Raw genomic sequence first — 25,973 nt, 5'->3', positions numbered from 1 at the left:
CAAGCACTCCAGCTCACCCATCTTGGCTTGGAAGCTTCTGGCATTGGCATATAAGCACCTGTACACTGAATCTCTTACCTGGTGTATGCTATCTTTCTTTTGACTCTTTGACCAGCTGGCACAGCCTTTTGTCACCTCTTTATGTGGTTCTGTCCCGTTCTGTTTTATCAGAATTCTTTGCACCCTCGCACTTTAAAGGATGGCTTTTGCTGAACTGGATACTGCCCAGCTCCCATCGACAATTCCCAAGCATCATTTTAAAAGCTGCTCTGCAACCTTTTTGATTTTAAGCACCAGCAGTCTGGTTCCATCTTGGTTCAAGTGTAGCCCATCCCTTTTGTACAGGCCTTGTTTGCCCCAAAATATATCCCAGTGCCTAACAAATCTAAACCCCACCTCCCAGCACCAACTTCTCATCCAGGCTTTGAAACCCCTCAGCTCTGCCTGTCCACCTTACCTGCGTGTGGAACAGGTAGTATTTCTGAGAATGCTACCTTGGGGGTCCCGGACATCAATATGCTACCTATCAGCCTAAGTTTGGCTTCCAGGACCTCCCAACTACATTTCCCCACATCGTTGGTTCCAACATGCACCATGACAGCTGTCTCCTCCATTTCATATGAACCTTTATTTCTTCTGTTCATTTTGACCCCACTTCTTTGCATGTGGGAGTGGGGAGTTAAATAATAATGTTTTTGTTGTTGAAATAAGAACATCTCCTTCTCCATTTGTTGCTTTTTAGCCAGATTAAGAATCCATTATTTCTTTGATGTTCTGAATTCAAAGTAAGGTTATTTCCCATTCATCAGCCTATGCTTTAAATCTATTTTTAGGGATCAAACTAATCTTCCACTAAATGTACACCATCTGCACCCATCAATGTTTAAACACTACCCTTAAATGGATTTGTCAGAAATTAAGTGAGTCCCCATATGGCCAGAAGGCTCAGACAAAAGTAGGAAAGCTCAAGAGCTGGGGAAGCGATGACTAGCAATTATTTTTGGAAGAGTTGTAATTGTAAGCAGGGAGCCATCTGAGAGAGAAAAGTCAGGAGTCTGGTGAAAATCTTGGCTCATCCATAGGCCTCCCACATTTGTAAATGCTGTTCAAAAGGCTATGGTATTAATGCCAATTCCTCCATAACCATTTGAAAAGAACAAACATGCCAGCTTAAAAATAGCCCTGCAATGAGTTAAAGGGAGATCGCCTGCTTGCCCCAGTGCTCACCCCTCATCTTCTTCCCTGCCACCTCTCCCCAGACTTTTGCAGCCACCTTCTCCGTACCCTATTGCTGATACCACTATCCTAGAGCTATGCCATCTCTCTCTCTCTTGGTTCTTTAAGGCCACGGGAGGCATTTGGGACTGCTCCACATTGTTCTTGAGACCAGAGAAGATTAGCTGGGAACTCATCTTCCTTGGTCTGGCAAGAGCATTAGAGCAATACAAAACTATGCCTGCTGCCTTGCCCAACTTTAAAAGACCTGCAGAGGGTGGCGGGGTGGGGTGGGGCAGGTGGAATAGCTCAACAACATTCTTTCACCAAGTTGGGAAAAGCCCTGGAAGATTTGCCCTTAAGAGGTCAGACCCTCAGCTCTGCGAATCTTGCAATGCTCTCTTGAAATTTAAAAGAGGGATGGAGTAATGGATAACGGACAGGTGCTGCGCCTCTGTTTGCCCAAGGGCAAACTGTATCTTTTCCTTTAAAAGCAGAACTCATAACTTTCCACACTTAATGGCTGCAAATGGCTTAATGAAATGTAAATCAGACATTTTATAAGCAAGCTTATCTTAGAGTCCAGACATTCATGATTTCCGTGTCAGCATAAGTCAACAGAACGTCAAGCTTTATAGGCACTTTCATAAGAATTAGAATACTGGAAAGAAATGTGGGACCTAATTGCCTATCAGCATAAATGTATAAAGATTTTCCTCAAACACACACAAAAAAATAGTGTTATTTGTAGCATTAGTTGGTATAGTACAAGTAATGAAAGACAGTGATTGTTAATAGCCTGGTTACCCGCCTGACAATATACATCAATGAACATCAATGAACCAAAATACTAATTGGTTTAAACTGTCAATCTGAAGTTGTTTGGATTGACCCATCTATGCAATGTGCCATTCTCTTAATTTAAGATGAAATATTACAAACTTTAAGAATGCAGATCAGATTTTCCCAGGATAAGCCCCAAAGCTGTAACCAGCATTAAGACATAGAGGGCTAGACTAGACATGATGTTAAATGCATTACTGTGTAGTTCAGGGACCTTAAACAAACAAAAAACCCAATGACAACTTTAAAACAGAGCTGCAAAGGTGCCCAGCCCAGATCAAACTGTGGCATGAAAAGATTTTCACATACATGCAATTTTCTCACTGAAATCACACCCCACCCTGAAGCTGCCTTTTTCTGCAACGGACCCATTTTATAGTAAAAAAAATAAACCGCAACTAGATGTCACCGCATTTAACATCAAGTCTAAGTTTTGGACCTGAATCGGTGGTATAAAGTGCTCCAGCCAAACCTTAATATATTCAGTCCAATATTATTAGGCATAAAACAAATATGTTTAAGAAGATTTGCATGCATTAGTTTAACGATATATTAGCTCAAACGTTTTCATTTGATTGTGTCTGTTACAGACACATCTAAACCGGTATTCAAGAAGAGTAAACCACTACCCAGTGGCCATGATCCTGCCAAAGTGAGAACTTTTCCAATCCCTTGTACTTTGAAGGGGGTTAGTTAAGCATATGTTTAATTCTCCCACACTGAAGTGAATGGGGCTTAAAAATGCTCTCTGTGGCTGATTTGTGCCCAATATATTTGTCTTCATTACATTGTGCACTTGGTCTGAAGTATAAACTGGCAAATATTATAGTAATATTCCAAATGTTCTTCTCTCCAACTCAAACACAAGGCCATAATCTGGAGAAAGGTTAGGTATACTTAACAGAATCTATATAAATTTGATTTAAGAGTAGAATGAAACAAAACTCTCAAGTCAAATTAATGTTGTTATGTTTCATGTATTACAGAGGGATTTACATGCTTTTAAATGTCATGAATTATTTCAAAGCATGTGCATTTGGACACAGTTACTTCTTGGTTGCAACAAATTTCTGTGCTTCTTTTAGAAGTGTGTCAATGTCTTCATTATTTTGGTCCTGAGAATCTGGCTCCCAGTCAGAGTCTTCATCTGTTGGATCACATTCTTCCTCTTCATCATCTATAAAGCTGTCATCCAAGTTGTATTCATTGGGCTCACCATCATTATCACTATCATGATCCAATACACTTTCACCTGTAAAGTCAATTTTTTTTAAAAAAGGAGAAAATTAAACACTTGCATTTTAACCAATAATGCAATATGCTAGTGGTACAGGGTAGGGATGTGCATGGACTGATTCGTGCACAAACCACCAGGGGCCGGTTGGGAGGGAGGGGTACCTTTTTAAGGAGCAAGGAGGGTGCTCCTTACCACCCCCACCACATTTCCCCCGCTGGCACTGTATTAAAAAACGGTCCTGCGGGGCAGCAGCGTACCTCCTTGCTCACAAGACCGGAAGTGCCCGGTGAGCGTGCATATGTCTTGCACACGTCACACACACTGGGTACTTCTGGTCTGATGTGCAGTGGGGCAGCAAGGAGGTACGCTGCCGCCCCTCAGGACCACTTTTTAAGACTGCGCAGATGAAGGAAATGTGAGAGGGGGAGAGCACTTCCCCTGCTTCTTAAAAAAGGTACCCCGCTCCTGAACCGGCCACCACTGGTTCCATGCACATCATTTTTTATCACATCTTTCAAACCAATTATTGTACAGTTAATTTGTTTTGTCACAGCAAGAGATAGGAATTGGAGATAGGACAGTTCAGAGTCAATATTCATGATGGCTTCAAAATATGTATTTGGGGGTTCATGATGGAAAATAAGTTCTGTCTCAGAGGCTGTTATGAACTAAGCCCACAACCTTAGGTAGGGGCTAGCCCTAACATGGTCATCTACCATTCCTCCCCTTTCATAAATCTTCACCTTCTGAAGAACTGTGTGTGTGTGGGGGTGGTGGTGTCTGATGAGGAGTGGGGCTTGGCCAGATGTATCTATCGATATCAGGGGCTTGAGAAATGGAGTCTCTGATACCTCTTGGTTCAGTTATTTGAACTGAGAAATCAATTTCTCAAGTGACAACAGATGCTCCTGGCCATGTGAGCATCCAGGCCTTAATTTTAAAAAAGGCTTCACTGCTACAAATCTTGCCCACTGCCACTCCCATCACTAGGTTAGGTTTTGGGGAACGTAGGGCAGTGGATTGGTAGGGAGTTCCCCGGAAGCACCAACAATATGAACCCTTGGCTAACTCTCAGAAAATCGGACGTTTCCCCAAGCAGTCTGCATCTTTCATTTATGAGCAATCTCTCTTGTCAAAAGCCTGAAAGAAAGTGCTGAGAACACCATTTGGATTATCAGCATACAGGTACCATAGCCATAGAGGCTGTTCTCATGTGCAGCCAAGCCCAGACTTGGCTGCATGTGAGAAGCAGCAGGCGGCGAGCAGCTGCCAGAGGCACTGTGGCAAACCTGCCTGCAGAGCCCACCTCTAAGGGAGTTAAGGGGACAACTACTCTCTTAGCCCTTTTTCTTTTTGCTCGTCTGAAAGCCGGTGCTGTAGCAGTGACGTGCACCCACCCATCTCTTTGTGGCTCCCCACAATACACTGCACACTTGCGCGGTGCATTATGGGATGTCTGAGGGCCAGGGCGTCACATCCCAGACCCCAAACCTCCCAGCTGCCAGAGGCAGCTGGTGAGTATCTGGGCACGCAATTGCATGCCCAGCAAGGACTAGGCTACTGTCTGTGGGGAAGTTACGTTTCTTCAGCCTTTCTTGCTGCTCACCTGGTAGCCCTTCTTACTGAAGATGAGAAAGGGCTCATAATTATATATTAGCCAATATTGGCCAATAATAAAACTAGGGGTCTAGTCAATATGACAGAACCCATCATCACCACATCAGTCCTCATCTCACCCAACTAACTCCCACAAAGACAAATATAGGAGAGAGTTGCAAGATGAGGTAATGCGCCTTGCTAACATTGAAACAAGTAGCAACATTCCCTGATGGCTTGCCTACAGTAAGCTAATAGGCTTTTCCCATGCAAAATCCCCCAGCACAAATATTCTGGCTATTTGCATATGGCTTGTGCCTCTGATATACTTCTCAAGCATCTGATGATTTTTCAAAAACAAACCTCCAAAGAATCAGCTTTCTGTGAAGGGAACCAGGATTCTCTAAAAGGAAGTTTTCAGGACACTCAACAGATGATAATTCCAGGATTCTTTCAAGGAAGCCAAGATATTTAAGTTGGTATAAAACTATATAGATTTGCATTGTAGATATATATTTACTTTCCAAATTGATATTTTGTATTCTTTTTCTTAGCACTTTATAGCATACTATGAAGAATGGTTCATAGTTTGATGGTTTCATGGTTTGATGTCTGATCTAACTATAGGTCATTAGCAACAAGCCACAGTGGTCGCCAGGAGTCGACACCGACTCGATGGCACACTTTACCTTTAAACCATGGTTTAGTGTTGCAGCTGAACTGGTCCATAGTTTGTTCTGAAACCAGAATTGAATCCCAAGACTTGCCATGATTCATCTCATAACAAACAAACCATGATTTGTCATTATGTCTGAATCGGGTCTCACTGTCCTACATAGCAACAGTACGAATATGAATATTTATATACTGCTTTTCACGGTATATTAATATTCCATGTGGGGCAGCCGTTTGAGAGGATAGCCTGGAGTTTTTTTCACTAGAACTCCGGTGTTTTTGTGCAGAAACACTGGTGTTCTAGCTAAAAGAGTACCAGGCTATCCCTTTAAATGGCTTCCTCGCATATGTGCAGAGGCCATTTCAAGGATCAGCCCAGTGTGAATGGCTGGACCTCAGGGAGGGATGACAGGTTGGGTTGCCACCTCCCTGCTGCTACCAGCTCTGCAGTTACCACTCCCAGAAGCGGTTCAAAGGCACCTCTTGTTTGTAAAACCAGCAGCTAGTGGACCGCAGGGGGATGGCATGTCAGGTCACCTCCCGCCCCCTCTGGCCATGGACTCTGCACAGTAAAGGTAATTTCCAGGCGCTGCAGTGCCTCTAAAAAGAGGCGCTGCAAAAAATATAGAACGGAGGCTCTCCTCCCCCTCCCTCCCCCCATATAGTACAGGTCAAATCAATTTGGATCAATTTATACGAATCAGGCGGGTTCAATTCGACTTCAAATCAAATCACCCCTTTAAGGGATGATTTTAGTTGAATCAATTTGGCCATGAATCAATTCGCACATCCCTAATACAGACTATCCTGAAATGAGAATGCCACATATCTCTGCACTGTGGCCAAGAATAGCTTTTTCAATTTGCCGCATAACTATATACAAAGCGAAACAACTGTAACAGGACTGCATTGAGCCTTCGGGCAGGGCAGATGCTCCTTCCAGATATCTTCAGAATATAAAACCATAAAGTAATGTCATGACAAGAGAAAAATAAGATTGCGAAGCTTTGCTGCTCTTTGCTTGTGCCCGTCTTCACATATCTGCCCTCAGAAAATGTTTCAAAACACTGGCAGATCTCCCACGTATACTAACCAATTGGCAATTTCTTCATTACATGCTGCTAGGCAAAGCTGCAGCATACAAACTGGAGCTGACATTTCCTTATAAATATACGGAAACGTGATCAGCCAAGGAGGAGCAGCAGCAGTGGCAGTGGCTAGAAGATGACATTTGTCTGGTTAGTCCTTAGGCTAATTGATTTAAGGACTAAAAAGACAAATGTCTGCTAGCCACTACTCCTCCCTCTTCTTGGCTGGTCACATTTCCATACACTTATAAGGAAGTGTCAGCTCCAGTTAGTTCCCACGGCAGATCAGCCAGGCAGCATGTAATAAAGGTTAATGGAACCCTCTCTGCCAGCAAGATAAACACCACACAAATCCTAACCTTTAACAAGCTCTAACTCTTAAGGGTTTTAATTAAATCTAAAGGCTGCTTCACATATTACAATAGAAGTGGATACATAGAATTTAGCATGTACCAGTTTCTGTACTATAATGCATGAAATGTGATTGATCCTCATCTGTACACTATGAAAGCATACTGGAAGTAGTGTTACCAATCACAGCTTTCCAACATATTTGCAAAACTAATGAGAGGAAAGTATTTGTTGTCAGCATTGATTTTCTTATGGATTATTCTTCAGAGCAGGCTTGTTTTGTTTGACAGGGAAATGAATGTAAAGGTCTACTTCAACCCACCTGGTAGTGACAGAAAAAGGTTTACCTTTTTACGGAGAAATTCCAGTTTGTTGACAGTAAACATATTCTCAAAGACATCACTAAGAGCTATTATGCTCGTTCAATTTGGAAAAACATAGCATCCTAACCTTTTTCAGTAGTCTTTGGTCTCATTTGCTTTTTTGCAGGTTCTACAAAAGGAAAAAATAAATACTATTACCAATGTAACAATCAAAGCAGCAGCATAAAATTTTATTAAAATCAAGGGAAGAAGAGTTATATATTTCATTCTGTTCACATTTCTTTATTTTAATGACGGAGATGAGTGACAACACCAATCTGTGGTTACTGAATCACAGAGATTTTGCATGCATATCTCATACCCTCAAAGTTATTTTCCATACCCAAGTCAATGTCCAGAATCTAAAGGCATTACTTAGGCTTATGCAAGGGGCTTGCACTAGCCTTGTGGGATTCATGATCTTTTTTGTTTAGAAAGTAGAACAAGCACTTGCCTGCTCACAAACTGCTTTTGAAATTCCCCTCCATTTTAGAAGCAGTTTGTTATGAAGGGCAGCTCAGTGCAAATAAGCTGTATGAATCAACTAGTCAAGCCATACCCCAGTGGGTTCACAGAAATAATTATAGGACTCTTGGGATCCTTGCCAATCATCTCAAACAAAACTAAAGTTCAAGGATGTAGCAACAAATCACAACATGCATAGGTAGTTTTTACAATTCCTACTCTTGGCCTAAACCCCAAGTTTAGTTGTATTATGTATACTACTAGCTGGGCTGGGTGCAATGCATCTGTGCCTCTAGTTCTCCACCCACCCCCTGCTGCCGTTTTCTTCCATGCTCGTCCACTGCCACTTTCTCCCCACCCCCCAGCACTGTTTTGTTCCCCACCTCGCCCGCAAGCCTGTCCACCAGCAGCGCCACTTTCCTCTCCCCCTGCCGGCAGCTCACTCGTGAACTCTCACAAGAGCTGCCACACATGGGATAAGCGACAAGTATGTCTTAGAGAAATATATAGATAGATTGGGGGTTTTGTTGGATAGTTTAGGTTATCATCTTGAACATCTGAGTAACAAATTAAGCTCAAAATGTCAAGGAAAAAGCTCTTTTAAAGCAGAGGTGGGGAATCGCCTTTCCTCCATGAATGACCTGATAGAAGGCATGAAAATACAATGGAGTGTTCAGCACCAAGAATGATAGACACTCCCATATAACAGAATTGCATACTATAAGCTATAAAACAGAGAGTACAAAACTACCATCTGGGTCCACTCTATGGTCTGACACCCACATCGTCTCACTAGCAAATATAGCAATTTATCTTACAAATACACTGAAGCAAACATACTTTACCTGGAGGCACTGTGTGTTTGTATTCTAGCTTGTGCTGTGGGTTTTTCCTGTAAAGATAAAGTGAGGGAGAGAAGAGAGGGGGTCAAAAATAGATTTCCTTCTTATTTTCTTTAGAACATTAAAAAGTATTTTCTGGACACTGAAGGCTATTACAATCATAATGCCTCAGAGGAAGCAGCCAAGATTTGAGTAAAAGAAAAATCAATCAATCATGTGTATGGCAACTTCAAAATGAGCTGATCAACAGTGGTCCCTCTAATTTTTTTTCATCTCTGTGTGGAATGAGTTTTGTTCTGGGTGGCAGTATCAAGGCAGTTTGCGTGCACCTCCATTCAAAATGGGGTCTTCCTGATTCAACCTCAGCAGGATCTAAAAAGAACTGAGCAGACATTCAAAAACTTGTGAGCATGCACATGCCTTAGAGGGAACAGTGTTGATCAACAAAAGAAAAAAATAGGCAAAACAAATGCTTTTCATCTTAGTTTTTTAAAAATATACAAGTATATTCTTTCCACCTCCAGAGAAATAATCAGTCTGAGCAACCATTTTGTTTGCTCTTCTTCCACACATTTAAGTTGTCCAGCAACATGCACATCTATTTAAAAAAATGGAAAGAACCATTAAGAGGCTAAACTGTGAACACAAGAACAGCCCTGTTGGATCAAGCCCAAGGCCTATCTAGTCCAACATCCTGTTTCCCACAGTGGCTCACAAGATGCCTCTGAGAAGCCCACAGGCAAAAGGTGAGAAGCATGCCCTCTCTCCTGAAGTTGCTCGCCTGCAACTGGTATTCAGAGTAATCTTGCCTCTGAGACTGGAGGTGGCCTTTGAGGCTGAAATAAGTATTGATTCTTTAAGAACACAGAAAAATTGAAGAGGCTTTTAAGTAGCTTTCAATGCAAGCCAGCAAGTACAGGAAACTCTCTATACTAAATGACGCATTCCAGCACGTCAATGGACCTTGCTATACACAGTACTGTTATCTGCGGTGGTCTAGACCATATCTGCGGTGGTCTAATTGCCACCCAACCTTGATATCCTGTTGCCAGTAGCAGTACTTGGGGAGCTGCACAAAAAGGCACCCCTCTCCATGACTTAGCAAGAGCACCGATTTGCAGGCTAATAGCCTTCAATAAACTTTCCACTCCGCACAGCCCTAGCCCTTTGGCACAGGCCGGCCATTTGCACAAGCTAGTTTGGCAGCACGTCTATAGGTCTGATTCCCAATAGAATGAATAAGGGTATACGAGACATTTCTTTCAAGAAGAACTGATAGACCAGAGGAGGGAAAGCTCCTTTTGGTGATAATATTTTGAGGGCTCAGCAGAAATGAGCAAACAGATGGCCGCTTCCCCTCTCATTAAAGGCAAAGTGGCTGGTTAAAGTAAGAGGAAAAGCTTCTGTGTCAACATAAGATTTGCATTTTGCACCTGGGATGCCCTCATTTTCGATAAGATAATTCAAACATAGAAGTGATCATACATGCAGACAACTTTCTTTGTCTCTTTCACAAGCTATTCAGCAACAGGCTGCCCATCTGCACTGATTTGACAATGGACACAGTTGTAATTCCTTTATTTCCTTGCCCTTTGGGGAAAGATAGTCTCACAGACTGCCCTGATACCGCCCCCGGGCCATATTTCAGGTATATCTGCCCTAGCGGACCACATGGTTCAGGTTCTGTTACCCAATAGACTCTCATGCTTCCAGCCATGGCTGCTGCCCCTCACTCCTGTCCCCCTTCTTTGCTCTGCCACACACCTTACTTCTGAGGAGGCGCCGGATCAAACTTCGTGCACTCAACATGCAATAGGAAGGATAGGTAACACTTCCAACCCAGCACTATCTCTCTGGGCTCCCTCACTTCTTTCCTTATCTCCCTCCCTGCTCACCAAGCACTTTTATTAAGTATTTCTAACCAAAGCTTTCTTCTATTTTCTGTTTTTAAAAACCCCATTTCTTAACAATTCATAACCAAACTTCCTTTTCTGTCACTCCCCAATTTTACTTAATAAATCTTTGAAACTATAATTACATCTCTCTCTCCTTTTCAATACACCTTCCTTACTTAAATTAATGCTGTGTCAGGACTGCACTCCAATTTGAGTTATTTTCCCCACTTAAGCCCAAAAGTATAGCTGAAGCATTTAGCCAGCGCTTCTATGCAGTTCTGGTAACAATCTGCAGATACAAAAGGGTAAAAACCCATGTATCTGCAGTTTGAAGATTGCCATAAATGGCCTTGGAGGTCATTGTCAGCAACCATTTTATTGTTTTGAAAGGGAGATATTTTGTGGCTCATTTGGTACAAAAAACCTTTTTATTGTGAACAAACTTGAAATAATGGAGGAATGTGGATTTCTGGGGGGCACTGCTTGTCAACTGAAGACCCTCAGAGCACAGTAGGTCACTTCACTCCCTGCCTCTCCCCCATATTTGGCTGTTTAAAGCAGGGATTCTCAACATTGGGTCCCCAGATGTTATTGGACTTCAACTCCCATAATCCCCAACCAAAGGCCACTGGGTCTGGGGATTATGGGAGTTGAAGTCCAATAACATCTGGGGACCCAACGTTGAGAATCCCTGGTTTAAAGCATGGTTTTCCCAGCCTCCAGGAACCTAACCCCCCATACCCATTGCCACAATGCCTCATTCATTATCTGTGATTCTGATATCTGCGGTTAAAGCAGAGAACGGAACCACCGCAGATAATGGGGTCACCTGTATTTACTGATGAATGTGCATCTATTGAAGTAAAAGTTCAAACTTCACCAACAGTAGTTTGGTGCTAAGTTACAGCTGGAAGATTGAGCTGAAATTCATTGTTATTTCCATTTAATCCTTCCAAGACACAGTGCAAAAGGAGGAGTATACATTCACTTTTGTCCTCCTGGATAAAAACTAGCAGAGTAAAGTGGCCTCTTCAGATGCAGCAAAGCAATAGAATACAGGAAGGCCGGTGGAGGACAATGGGTTTAGTGTGAGCTAGAAAAACTTTAGCTCAGATCTGGTCTTAGGGAAGCCATGCCCTGTCTTCATCGGCTATATAGGAACAAGAATATCCAACTAGAACATAGGTTTGTTTATAAGATTCATAGCAATAATGCATGTGAAATGCTCCAAACACTAGAGCACTATAAAATGCTACGTGTCATTACTATAACTGCTGCAACTGCCGATTCTGATTTTTCCTTAGGCTGAAAGTAATAGTGAGGAATAGTATCAGTTTTCTTCACACTAAGGAAAGGGAATAAATTTCTAACCTTTCCCCATAGGATCCTATGACGGTTTTGGGGAAAGGTTAAGAATTTGTTAAAAATTGCTTGCTTGGCCATTTCTTTTGTGGGTTGGCTGGTAGGTAGCACCCATCATGCCCTACCACCCAACCCATTTTAGTGTCCCTAGGAGCTACCCATGGGGAACAATGGGGTGTTTCAAGTGTTCCATGGTTCCCTATGGCTGAAACACTCTAAATGGATTTGAAACGAGTTTTGAATGTTTTGACAAAATGTTGAGTATTTTGCATTTCATTTCAAGCTCAAAACAAGATGCAAAATCTGTTTCATGCACACCTCTGAGGAGACAATGGTTGACATCCTAACATGGTGCTTGGGCAATGAATGATGTTCTGCTAGTGCAAGAAGATTGCAAAGCTGCACTAAATCATGGGGATTTTTGTACGTGTGCTCTTGCACCAGATTTCCCAGGAAAACTTATGGCTTGCCACAGGCTGTGCACAAGCAAACATGTTTGCAGTAGTGTAACCCTAGACTGGAATGCAAGCTCCAGACTTGGTGCAAGTAGCTCAGCATCTTTGTGCAAGTGCAGTGTCGGCTAATGGGAATAATCCAGAAGAAAAATTATTTTACTCAAAAAGGTTAATGTGGAAATTAACTCCTCCTGTTTGAAAACAGACAAAAATACTCTAGAGGAGCAAAACATCTCTCCTCCCAACCCTGCTCTTGAGTAGGCTTTGGTATTGGCAAGAATTTGCATAGAGATGAAATGAGGAGAGAGCAAGGACATTTATCACTAAATATTTACACTTGAAGAATGCAGACTTGGCCATCAGAAATATTTCAGTAACTCCAAGGGATTTGCAATTTTGTGGTGCAACACACCGTCTTGGGCGGTGTCACCTTTTGACACTTATAGGCTTGGAAGATAAGCTCCACTAGCCAATGTGCTAGGCGTTGGCGAGATATCGGATGGCCCTTACAATGTCCTTTATATGAGATAAAAAGTTTTCTACTCTTTCGGAAGTCATGGGTCAGATCCAAATAATATAGAAGAGCCCTCCGCACATCCAGTGTGTGGAATGCTTTTCCAAATCTGTCTCTGCGTTCTGGAAGAAGGTAGGCAGGATTATCTCCTGATTCAAATGAAATTCAGTCACCACCTTTGTACAGAAGCGTGGATCGAGCCGCATCAGAACTTTGTGAGGATAGAACTGTGTGTAAGGCTTATCCATAAATAGAGCTGTCAATTCGCTTACACGTTTCATTGATGTGATTGCTATCAGGAAAGCAGTCTTCAATGACAGAAACTTAATGGGTATTGTTGCCAAAGGCTCAAATGGATGCTCTGTAAGAGCTGACAACACCAAAGACAAGTTCCACTGCTTCACAGGGCGACGTACAGGTGGATACAAGTTGTTGAGGCCTTTTAAGAAACGCTTAGGTGGGAAAACACAGATGAACCATCCAAGCCTTTATGTTTTGCTGAAATGGCAGCCAAATGCAGCTTAACAGAGACAGTAGGCCAGGCACTTTAGCTTAAGCGAAGTTAGGTACATCAAAACCTTGCGTGGTGTTGCACGCAAGGGTTTGATCCCCCTTTCTCTCATTTAAGTCCGATAGTGCTTCCATTTGCAAGCGTAATTGTGCCTTGTAGTTTTACGCCTGCTATTTAGTAGGATAACTTTCAAAACTCAATTCTCCAGGCAATCATCTTCAAAGCCTGAACCTCGGGATGCAATACTCTTCCTTGTTCTCTTTGCAACAGGTCCGCTCTGTGTGGGAATTTGCGGAAACTGCCCCGCAACAACTGCAGAAGCAGAGCAAACCACGGCTGGCATGGCCACCAGGGGGTCAGAAAAATGCAGTTCGCCTTGTCCCGTATCACCCGCACCACTGTCCGCCCCAACAGAGGCAGTGGTGGAAATAGATACAGCAGACCCACATTCCAGGTGTGTTGAAACGCATCCCCTAGGGAGCCCCGACCTATGCCCACACAAAAGCAGTAGTTGACACACTTTTTGTTGGCAAGAGTTGCAAACAAGTAAATCGAGGGAACCCCCCAGTCTTTGAACACCTCTCTGAGATATACGGTTTTTATCTCCCACTCGTGCCTTTGGCCATAGTCGGTGATTCTGCTGAGGCTGTCGGCCAATCAATTGTCCACCCCTCTTATGTGGATTGCCACTGGGTAGACTGAGTGCTGTATTGTATTTTAATTAATTAATTAATTAATTAATTAATTAATTGATGCATGTTTATACCGCCCTAACCCAAGGTCTCAGAGTGGTGTATGCACCAACCCCATATCTTTTGGGCAAGCAGACACAATGTCAAGGAGACTGTTCCTCCTTGGTGATTGATATAGGCAATCGCTGTCGTATTGTCCAATTGCAGCTGCACAGTTTCCCCTGTGAGCAATGGCTCAAACGCCTTGAGGGCCAGAAATACTGCCATCAACTCCAAGTAGTTGATGTGCTGCTGAGTCTGCGGTTGCATCTAAGTCCCCTGGATGCAGTGGCCTAAGCAATGCGCCCCCTATCCTGTCAAGGACGCATCCGTTGTCACCTGACACGTGGGGACCTGTGCTGCGAATCCCACACCTTGACTTAGATTGCGCTCCTCCATCCACCAGCGTAAGCTTTTTTAAAAAACCAATGGCATTGTCAAGCTCATGTTTTGATTGTCCACATTGGGGCGAAAATTGCGGAGGTACCACAGTTGTAGTATGCGCATGTGTAACCGTGTATACTGCACAGTTGTGGTACATGAAGCCATTAGACCCAGCAGCTTCTGAATCCGTATAGCCGGTTGCTGTGGGGTTTCCATAAATTGCTGGATGAGTGATTATACCTGGCAAATGCGCTCCAATGGCAAGAAGGCCTTCTCCATTTTCAAATCTAGTACTACTCCGATGAAGCTCACCCGAATCATTGGGTCGAGATTCGACTTCTTCCAGTTGATGTTGATTCTGAGGTCTTCCAACAGGTACACCATTTGTATTTGTTGCATCAAGAGTTCCCTGCTGTGATTGACCAAGAGCCAATAGTCTAAATACAGATAGACCATCATCCCTTGTGTCCTCAGGTAGGCTACTACAACTGCCATCACCTTTGTAAAAACTCTCGGTGTTGTTGACAGACCGAACGGGAGTACCATGTACTGATATATCTGACTTCCCACCGTAAACCTGAGGTACTTGCGGTGGTTCTCCTGGATGCCGACATGGCAGTAGGCATCCTTCAGATCTAATGTTGCTGCCCATGTTCTGCGAACCAAAAGGTGCAGGATAGACTGTAGAGTGATCATTTTGAATTTTTTGGTCAGAATATAACAGTTGAGACCCCTCAAGTCCATTATAGCCCGGATCCCATCATCTCTTTTCAGGATCTGGAAGTAACAGGAATAAAAACCTGTCAGTCTGTTCGCTGCTTCTCTAGCAACACCTTGACCTCCTCCTGAAGTATTTCTGTGGCCGGCGTGTATGTCAGCCCCAAAAATGGAGGTTTGGTCTCGAATTCCAACGCGTATCCCGTCTGCACTATATGCAAGACCCACCAATCTGATGTTATATTGTGCCATGCTTGGGCATGGTTTGCCAGTTTGATGGTATTTCTGGCAACCACAGGACCGATGGTGGGGGTCCTGGATAGACTGGCCAGTGGAGGTGGAATCAGGCCAACGGTTTGGTTTTAAGGTTTCACAAGGTTGTGCAGTGAATGAACAGCCCCATCAAAAGCTCTGTTTGGAAGAGTCCTTATCTTGTTATGTTGCTTTCCCTTTTGCCTTTTGGTTATACCCCCTATTGTGCTGATAGGGCCGGTATTGCTTCTTGTAATCTTTCCTGTCCTGGGCCTCTGCCAAGAATAAGAACAGCCCTTAGATGTAGAACTGGCCCCACCCGAGGGTGCCATAAAAGTGCGAGCTGTAAATTTCAACTTCTTTAACGTCTCCATAGACGTGTCTGTATCCTCATGGAAAAGTCCCTTTCCATCAAACGACAGAGATTCTACCCTGTCCTTCATATCCGGTTGGAGAGTAGTGGAACGGAGCCATGCATGCCTGTGCATGCCTACTGCTGTAACCATTGTACGGGATTCCTTTCCTTAAGATGTTTGAAGGCACTCAATTGCTGCCTTGTCACTGCCGTGGTCCTTTCATAGGTCTCGTTAAAATTCCACTGGAACTCTTCCAGTGTCATAGACGTGGAGTCCTGCAATAGGGCATCCCACAAGAGATGGTTATACCGGGTCATGCAGGCCGCATAGTTGGCAATCTGAATTGCTAGACTAGCCGTACTATAAACTTTTCTCCCCATGACATCTGTCTTCCTTCCTCCTTTATCCACAGGCGTTGTGTGGCGGCGACCACCCTTAGATGTTGAGGCACAGTCTACAACCAATGAGTTGGGCATTGGATGGTGCAGCAGGTAAGTATTATCTTCCTCTGTACAGATTCTGTACAGATTTTCTAAACGTTTAGAAGTCAGGGATGTGACATGCACGACCCACGCTGTTTTGGCTGCTTTGCTGATTGCCGGAATCATAGTGAGTGCAACTGGATGGGACGTTCTTGATTTCCCCATCATATTATATACTGGGTCTACAATATCTGCATCAGGAGATTTTAGATCCATTCCCAACGCCTCCGCTATATCCCTTATCAGGGCGTGATATGCCTTCAATTCCTCAGTTGGTGAAGTAGAGAGTCTAGGCGGAACATCCGAGCGGGGATCCGATCTCCGACTAACATCGTCAGATTCTGAGCTAGCCTCAGAGTCATTCCCCATGCTAGCATCACCCGGGGAAGATGGCGGCTCTGAGGGTGGAGGAGTAGACTTCCGCTTCCTCTTGCCACTAGGTTTTTCCGGAACTTGCTTGTCCTGTGGTTGAATCTGTGGCAGCTGTACAGCTGGTGGTTGGGGCTGCATGACTGAAGGTTGAAGTTGCATTATCGGTAGCTGTGGCACAGCTTCTGGTAGCGCCTGAATAGCAGTCCCTTGAGATTGGAACACTGGCTGTGGAGCAGAAGATCCTTGCAGGGATTTCCAGTGCAGGTAATCTGCATAGTCCCCTGGCAAAGTATGTCGGAAACCGCAGCTGTGGGTAGATTGCCCTGAAGGTACACCTTGGTGCATCGACACAGAGGGTTCCCCTTGCAACAAGGTTGGAGCCTTATCTCTGGTATATGTAGAGGTGCGTAGGATGGAGTCTTAGGCAGCCTAACCAGCTCCTCCTCATCACGTTCATCATCCAGCCCTGTGCTCAGGAACCCCTGGAAGGTAGATCCAGAAGGAGTACTTGAAGCTCAGTCAAGTAAATCACGTAGTCCTGCACAATGTCCTCCATCCTGCACTCCTAAGCCTGGTGTTCTAGGTGTAGAGGGGGCTGAAAGGGGGTCCGTGCTGGAGACAATAGATGGAGAGAGTCTTCCCCCCGCAGGCACCAGTGTCGACATCGTGGGTCCGTTGTAAGCTTGATCAGATACTGTCAACGTTGCTGTCGGCATCGAAAAAGCATGTTGTGATGTCAATGTCGATGTCGACATTGAGCTCGATGTCGTCGTCGATGTTGAAAGGGGAAGGTGAACCATCAATATCAAGGTCGAAGCTGATTCCTCTATCTGAACTGTCGATGCAGTGGTCAATGTTGATGTTGTGGTCAATGTCAATGCTGAGGTTAATGTCAAAGTCGGAAAACAAGCTTTCAATGCCATGGTCAATGTCGAGGCCAAGGCAGACTCATCCGAGTCACCATTGAAAGTCTGTGCCGATACAGGGGAAGGGGTACGGTGCACCTTTAATTTCGGCGCTTCCAAGCCCCTAGCAGTTCCCTTCTGTTGGTGGTCCCGATCTCTGTGTCTTTCCTTTTTTGACACATCCTTGGGCTTTTTGAAAATTACATCCATGTTCTTGGTAGCATTCAACAGCGCGGTTTTAGACTGCTTTCGTGCAGTTCCGCTGCTACCAGACTCCAGGGAGCCCGATGCTGACCGAGTGCCCGACATCGAAAGGAAGCCCATTAAGGCACCCGGCCGAGTGCTCGACATCCAAGGGGAACCGGTTGAGGCACCTGGCCACGGCGCTGGTGGGCAGAGGGCCTCATCATACAAAGCCGCCCGGAGGCGCAACGCCCTATTCTGCCTTGTTTGTTTCGAGAATGAGCAACAAACTTTACAAGCCGCAGTACTGTGCTCTTCTCCCAGGCACATCAAGTACAAGTCGACGGTAGTTTAGCTCGGCATTTCACACATCTTTTAAAGGTTTTCTTTGCCTCCATTGCGATAGCCTGATAACTACGGCAAACAATCCCTTCACCAAATCAGATAGTCCATAAACCAAACTCAGTCCAGAGTCCGTTCCAAGGTCAAAGGGGGAAAGGCAAGTGAACTTTCTAACAAATTTGTCCGTCTAAAGTAAGGCGTAATCCAATCTAAATCCAAGTTCAAAGCCAAGTAATCTAATAGTTTTAAGGTTCTTTTCTAACGAGGAGCAACAGCTAAGTATGATCGCTAAGGCGGTATGATTGCTAAGGCGGTCAAAGAGAAACTGAAAAGGAAACGCCCCAACCGCCAATCTTAACGAACTCAGCACAGCACGTGCAGGCGGGAGGGGCGTCAGGAGGAGCTAATCAATCAGCCCGTGAGGTCCCTGCACAGGCGCAGAATCCATTCCTTATGGTTACAATGGATCACAATCCAGATACTATGGTTTACATACCACATCATACCATGGTTTCACATTCTGATTTGTGGCTAATCCTTAACTATGATTTAGGTATTCAGATACAAAGTTTTACTATGATTAAACATCACAGTTCACACAAACGAACAGATTAACAGATTTTAGAAACCTTGTAAAGACTTGGCTTTTTACCCAGGCTTTTACATAATCGTTTTTACTGCTGCTTCTGGGTGTTTTTATCTGTTGTATTGTTTTATGCCTGTTTTTATATGTTTTTATCTTTTGTAAACCGCCTTGGGGCTATCTTTTAACGAAAGGCGGTATAAAAATGCAAAAATAAATTAAATAAATAAATAAATTAAGAGTGCAGCGGAAGCCTGCTAAGACCATGCATACCCTCCTCCCTTTATCTCTTTGGTTCTGACACAGAGCCATATTGTTTACATCCTTGTTTGTTTAAACCATGATTCTATGGCTTGTGAAAGCCAGGAGCTGTGGTTAAATTCAGATTTCAAATCCTGGTTTGTGAACCAGAGTTAAACCACAGGTCCCTGCTTTGTATGAACTATTGTTTAAACCAGGACATTGATGGCACAAGAAGGGGAGGGAGCATATGATCTTGCAGGCTTCAGGTGGGGTTCCACAAACTATAGTTTGTTAGTGTATGAACCGACTCTGTGTCTGCCAAGGTCTTGTATGTTCATTTGCTGTTCTTGAGCTCACTATCTACAAGATATACTCGGCACATCACCATGGCACACACTGCAGGTGCCAGGCTAAACACTCAGTAACTAATCATTGTTTAAGGAGTCAAGCACAGACACCTTTCCAGAGAAATAAGCCCCTCTTTCCAATTATCAATAATCATCCTGTTCTCTCAAGCTTTTAATTAGAATTTTAATAATTTTAATAATTTATTTTATATTGTTTTTATTGTTTTATCTATTTTAATCTGTCATTTTTAATATTAAAATTTGAACACTGCCTAGAGATGTACATATCTGGCAGTATAAAATATGATAAATAAATAATTAAATATAATCATGCAATCTCTCCTACCTGTAACAAGCAGTTCCATAAGGACATTCAGGTCTGTTGTCATCGTCAGTTTGAGTAGCAGCTTTCGTGTCATGATAATCACTATCGCCAGGGTGACTGAACTGCTGAAAATGTATAGGATTCTTCCTAAGTAATTAGAACACATACTTAAGTTAGTATGATTCACACTAAACCAAGATGTGCTTTAAGTGCAATTGCTTATTTAACTGTGATTATCTAGGAGGTGCGACACTGACATCCTATTTGCTGCAAAAATCCATTTCCATGTTCAATTAGAACACGTTATTGATGCAGATGTAATAAACATAACATAATAAACTGCAGTCTGAACCCCATAAGAGCAGGCACATTTTTCCTTTGGTTACTTCAAATATAAGTTATACATTTTCACAGCCTGCTCTGCATTTCTCTGTAATATGATCCTTGAGAAGAATACTGGAAGAAATTCTATCAGGGAAAGAGATAAAATTGTGACTAATTATTACTCACATGCTGGGATAGAAATCTAGGTGCTAAGAGTACACAGAGATTCAGTGAGCATTTTGAAGTGAACCAGAGACCACAACACAATATTGTCTTATTCAACAATTTATATTTATCTGGAGAATTCAAATAGGTTACACTTTTTAATACATACAAAATAACACCTTAAAAGCACATACGAATCCACAGTTATCCGTTTAAATTCCCACCCACCCACCCAAGAACACAAAAGCACCCTGTTGGCTCATTTTGAGAGTCAATCGCCCTGTTCCAACCAGCCATGCAGATTCCCTAGGAAAGGGATAAAGTGAGGGCAGGAAAGCAACAGCCCACTCCGAGCATGGAAGTTTCATGAAGCTATCATAGTTAACCAATGATATCCACCATGAATGCGTTTAATCTCAATTTTAAGATAGCATGAAAGCTAGCAGTCATCATTGCATCTTGTGGCAGACAGTTCTGTGTCAGCCATATATTGTGTGACATGCTACTATTATTTTGTCTATTCTGAGCCTTCTGCCCCCATCAGTTTCATTAGGCAATTCCAAATTCTAGAATTCCAAGAGGGCAAAAATAATAATCTCTTTATAGCCATTCTTTTCATACCATTCATAGTTTTATGCATCTGTTTTAGGTCTACTCCTCCTCAGTCATTTCCCCCCCACAAAACCAGAAACACCTACCCATATACTTGAGCCTCTTTGTGGTAGGAAAGATGCTCCAACCCTGACCTTCTTAACTGTTCTCTTCTGTATTCTTCCCTAGAGCTACGATATGAAGGAACCCAGAACTATATATAGTATTTTGAAATCTAACCAAAGCATGGATTTAAAGAAAAAACTGTGATACTAGTAATTTTATCATCAATATTTTCCCTAAAAATCTCCAACACTGAGCTGGCATCTTCAAGAGGCTGCCCACCATGACACCCAAGATACCTTTCCTGGAATACCACAGCCGATTCTCCTGCTAACCTGGCAAAGAGGCACTGTTTAATGTGGTGATTCTCTTTATTTAGCAGGGGGAGAGTAACTGGCCCTATCCACCCCCAGCACAGTACCTCCAGTGTCTGTTGCTGGTGTCTATCTTATGTTTCTTTTTAGATTGTGAGCCCTTTGGGGACAGGGATCCATCATCTCCCCCCGCCCTCGGTATAAACCACCCTGAGCCATTTTTGGAAGGGCAGTATAGAAATCAAATAAACAATATTATTCATTCATTCATTCATTCAATTTCAATACTGCCCTTCCAAAAATGGCTCAGGGCGGTTTACACAGAGAAACAACAAATAAATAAGATGGATCCCTGTCCCCAAAGGGCTCACAGTCTAAAAAGAAACATAAGACAGACACCAGTAACAGTCACTGGAGATACTGTACTGGGGGTGGATAGGACTAGTTACTCCCCCCCTGCTAAATAAAGAGAATCACCATGTTAAAAGGTGCCTCTTTGCCAAGTTAGCAGGGGTTACAATAAACAAACAATTCAGTCTCCATAGGACTGTTTACTCCAATGCGCATCACTATGCATTTATTCAGAATCTCATTTCTCATTATGAAGTCCAGCCATCGAGTTTAGAGAGATTCTTCTGGTATTTACAATACACTTTGGATTTAACCATCCTGAAACATTTGATCATTCACAAACGTAGCTAGCACCTACTCACGTCTGATTCCACTTATGAGTAAGTTTAATAGTACGTTCCAGCATAGATCTGTGGGGGATCACACTGCATGCATCTCTCATTGTGAAAAGTGCACCACCACCCCACACACACCATCCTCAGCTTTCTGTTCTTTAACCAGTTACTGATCCATATAAGGGCCCATCTTTTTATCCTGTGACTGCTAGTTTATTTAGGACCCATTGAGAATCTTTTTGGAAGTTCAATTATATAAGGCTTACCAGACCACTACAGGCTTATTGGCATACTCAAAAAATTCTAGAAGGTTGGCAAGGCAGGACTAGCTTTCATAGAAGTCACACTCCTACAACCTTAGCAAACCTTGTTCTTCTATGCATTTAACAATGCACATTTTCCACAAATCTGGGACAGAAATTAGACAGATTTCTGTCTAATTAAATTTTCTGTCTCTTTAAATTTCTCCAATGTCCCCGGATCCCTTTTAAATAAATGGTGTTACACTGGCTACCATCTAAACCCTTGGCAAGGAGCTGGTTTTATTACTAAAAAAAGAAAAGGAAAAGAAAAAAGTTCAGCCATGCATTTCAGTAGAATGCACTCTTGATTTTCAGAAATACTGTGAGCTCTTATCTGCCTATCTGGTGCCAAACGAAGTTATCAACCAAACAAAAGATTACAGATTTACTAAAGAAATCAACTGAATGAACTGTCTCTATGGTTTTTCTACTGTGACAATGAGCCATTTGTTACTGTTCAAGTAGCCACAACAAATTAAGTGTGGAGCAATTGCTGGGATGTATTCAGTTATTTCTCCCCCACACAAATATTTGTTATACCATTCAAGTTTTATATTTTCCTCATGAACATTTCATTCTACCTATATAGCTACCAGGAAACACTCATTTATTAGGCCACATGCATTTACAAGATATATAAAAGTATTAAGAGACTGTGTCTTACATTCTTATTGAAGAGTGACACAATTTATCCCAAACACATTTTTCCTGCGTTTATGTATGCATTTGAGTTGTGCATCATTACTGAGCAAGAAAAAAACATGTTCACTACGAAATGGTGAATTAAGTCAACTTTTAAGAAAATGGTACATTATTCCTCCCTTAACCTAATGGCACAGCAGGGAAGTAACCTGTCTAGAGAGCAGGGGGGGCTGTTGGTTCAAATCCCCGCTGGTGTTTTCCCCAGAATGTGGGAAACTCCTAAATCGAGCAGCAGCGATATAGGAAGGTGCTGAAAGGCATCATCTCATACCGTGCGAGAGATGGCAAAGGTAAACCCCTCCTGTATTCTACCAAGAAAATCCACATGGCTTTGTGGTCGCCAGGAGTCAATACTGACTTGACAGCACAACTTTCCCCCCATCCATCCTGCGAGTAACATGTAAAATATTTGGTGGGGGGGAAATAGCAGTTAACAGGTTTTCAATCCTTGCACTAACCAGAGATATCACTGGGTGTAAGATAGGCAATATATTTGATTTACTTAATTCCTTATATCCATGATTTAGAAAAATGGCTGGGTAAGCTGCATATCGTCCTCTAAGGAGCAGAGCTGCGAAAGATAGTCTATCAGTTGAAAACTTCTACTGAAGAAACTGATAGGGGTTTTCAAAAGAAACATGCCTTGAGGTTAAAATATTGTTTTAGATGGTAAGGATTCTCAGCTTAAGCCCCACGGCAAATCACTGTGGCTGACATTCAGAGCTCTGTGGATGCACCAGGAAGATGCATCTGCACTGCAGGAAGCTTCCCCTCTACTTTTCACCTGCGGTGGGGGGCGGGGGGGGCAGAGAAGCAAATGATGATTTGCATTGCCTCTGGAAATACTATCACCCCAAAATATGCCCTTGAGCAGTGTTTGTCACCTGCCAATCTGCAAACCAGTGGCGGTCTGTGAGGAATTTAACACCCCTCCCCTCAAAAAAAAATTCAGGCTGGCAGGGGCTCCCACCAGGAGCTCTCTGGAGCTTATTTTTAGGCAGGCAGCCCTCGCTGCTGGATAATGTTCATTTCGAGGAAGCAAAATGAACACTATCCAGCAGCGAAGGCTGCCTGCCTAGAAATGAGCTCCAGAGAGCTCACCCGGGCTCTGTGGATCTGGAAATTCGCTCCAGAGAGCTCCATGCAGCAGCGACTCCCACCAGCCCAAAATTGGTTTTGGGGGGTTGTCTGAGGTTGGGGGCCAGGGTGAAGGAGACAACTCCTTTACTAACTGCTCGTCTGGGAAACTGAGCACGAAGAATGTGCTGGCCCATGACTCCAAAAACATTGAGAAACACTGCCCCTGAGGACTGCGCTATAAAGATCTCTCTCAGTTTTGCTGCTTAGAGGGGCAGGGAAACCATTTACCCACACACCATGGCAACCCCCTCTGCCCACAAGAATGGCACTTTCTCATAGCTGCTATTTGCCTCAGGAGTGAAACTGTCATTGGCACCCATCCCGAATCCTGCCCCATCCCCCCATAGCTATTTCCAGTTTAAAAAGTATACATGCAAGGGCCAATGAGGAGATAAATGTCATGTCTCGTTTGGCCCTCTGAAAATGCTCAAGCCAGCGCATCTAGTTTTTACAGCTCCGCTGGATAAAACATACCATGGGGTTTCGTTTATAAGTTATTAGTCAAGAGAAGTGATATGCTCATTATAAGTCACTTGAGAAAGGAGATTCTAAGCAAAGATAAGTTAGTCACCTTTACTAGGGCAGCAATGACCAGTCAGCAGTCTCTGGTTCAGTCTGGCATCCTTGCTGATCTTTTACATCTTGTACCCCAGGCAGGAAGCCAACACTGCTTTTCAAGCAACTTCACTTAGGGAGTATTGCTGATCAGGCCAAGCTACCAGTCTGGCTGGCAACACTCCCAGTGCCAAATGGAATGACCCAGAGGCCTCTACATTATCACAAAAGCCCATGAGGAATCTTTTTATTTGTGCAGGGGTGTCAGAAGTAGTGTGTAAGACACTGTCTGCAACCCAAAAGTCATGCAGTGCAAAATGATAGGATTCTGCAGAGGCCTCTGGGACATCCTCTTTTAGTGCTGGAAGACGCATCTACACATTGGGAGGGAAGCCTGAGAAGAGCTATGGCAAAGTCACATGAGTGTCACTTATGCTTTGCTTCTAACTCACCGGTCTCCTCTCAGCACTAAGTGAAAGGATGCCCATTAGCTTGTGTTGTCACAGATACCTTTGAGTCACCCCTCTCATTTAGTGCTAGGAGGATTCTCCAGCATAGTGGAGGGCTCTCCCCAGCCAAGATGCATAGAAAGCTTACAGTTACCACCTGTAGGTAAATTTTATATTATATCTCTTATCTCCATCTCTAGATCGATACACACATACAGTATATGATTAGTGATGGTTGAATTCTTTGCCAGCACTAGAATAATATAAGCCAACTCCGATATTACAATATAGTCTAAATTTATTGATGAATACAGGTTGAGAAAATAAAATTGGCTACAATATTTTTAAGAGTTATAAGTAGAATCCTATGCCCCTCATCTCGGTCTACTTCATTCTATAGACTTCCCTTTGCCGAGTTGTCACCGCATCTGCAAATGGAGCTCAATCCAACCTGTTGGATTTACAAACCCTGCAGAACAGTGTTATTCTCTTTCAGTAATGCTTCAGCACGCCATCCCTTCTTGTTCTCTTGTGTCGCTGGAGTTTATACCATTCGGAATCAATTTCCTTTCACCACTAATTACAGAAGGTCATATTGAGCAGAGACACACCTTTTAAAGTGGTGATGCTCTTATATTTAGCAGGGGGAGAGCAACTGGCCCTATCCAACTCCAGCACAGCATCCGTCCAGAGCTGGTATCTGCCTTATGTTTGTTTCTCTTTAGTCTGTGAACCCTTTGGGGACAGGGGACCAGTGTTCCCTCTAATTTTTAGCATCAGTGAGTGGAGAAAGTTTTGTTCTGGGCAGCAGTATCAAGATAGTGTGTGCACATAACTCTCTCTCTCGAATGCACGCACACACACGCGCACACACACACAACCACAACATACCAGGAAATAATCAATGTGCCGTGCAAAGCACAATAAACAATTTTTTTACCTCCCCCACCCCACACAGTCCCTCTAACTACAGTCCTTTCCATCCCCACCCCACACATGTCCTTCTAACACTATACACAGTCCACCTCTAGCTACACTGCTTTCCTTCC

General features: G+C 43.3%; 1 protein-coding gene across 6 annotated transcripts in view; it reads right to left on the bottom strand.

Annotated features, from left to right (window-relative positions):
• Nucleotides 1–1,829: 1,829 nt before the first annotated feature.
• APLF (aprataxin and PNKP like factor) overlaps nt 1,830–25,973 on the bottom strand; it is a 61,830-nt gene continuing 37,686 nt past the window's right edge. For 4 of the 6 annotated variants that reach the window (XM_053284503.1, XM_053284499.1, XM_053284501.1 and 1 more), the window contains exons 8-11: nt 19,655–19,780; nt 8,678–8,724; nt 7,457–7,497; nt 1,830–3,320 (exon numbers count right to left, since the gene is read on the bottom strand). In XM_053284503.1, coding sequence (XP_053140478.1) covers nt 3,105–3,320; nt 7,457–7,497; nt 8,678–8,724; nt 19,655–19,780 — 430 coding nt within the window. In that variant the 3' untranslated portion in view covers nt 1,830–3,104. Of the gene's footprint in view, nt 3,321–5,254; nt 5,342–7,455; nt 7,498–8,677; nt 8,725–19,654; nt 19,781–25,973 lie in introns of all 6 variants that reach the window. The other 2 variants (XM_053284504.1, XM_053284500.1) reach the window with 2 other exon arrangements.

This window comes from Hemicordylus capensis, chromosome 1 (genome assembly GCF_027244095.1).
Source record: "Hemicordylus capensis ecotype Gifberg chromosome 1, rHemCap1.1.pri, whole genome shotgun sequence".
NCBI lineage: Eukaryota > Metazoa > Chordata > Lepidosauria > Squamata > Cordylidae > Hemicordylus > Hemicordylus capensis.
This window is presented reverse-complemented; position numbering and strand designations above follow the sequence as displayed.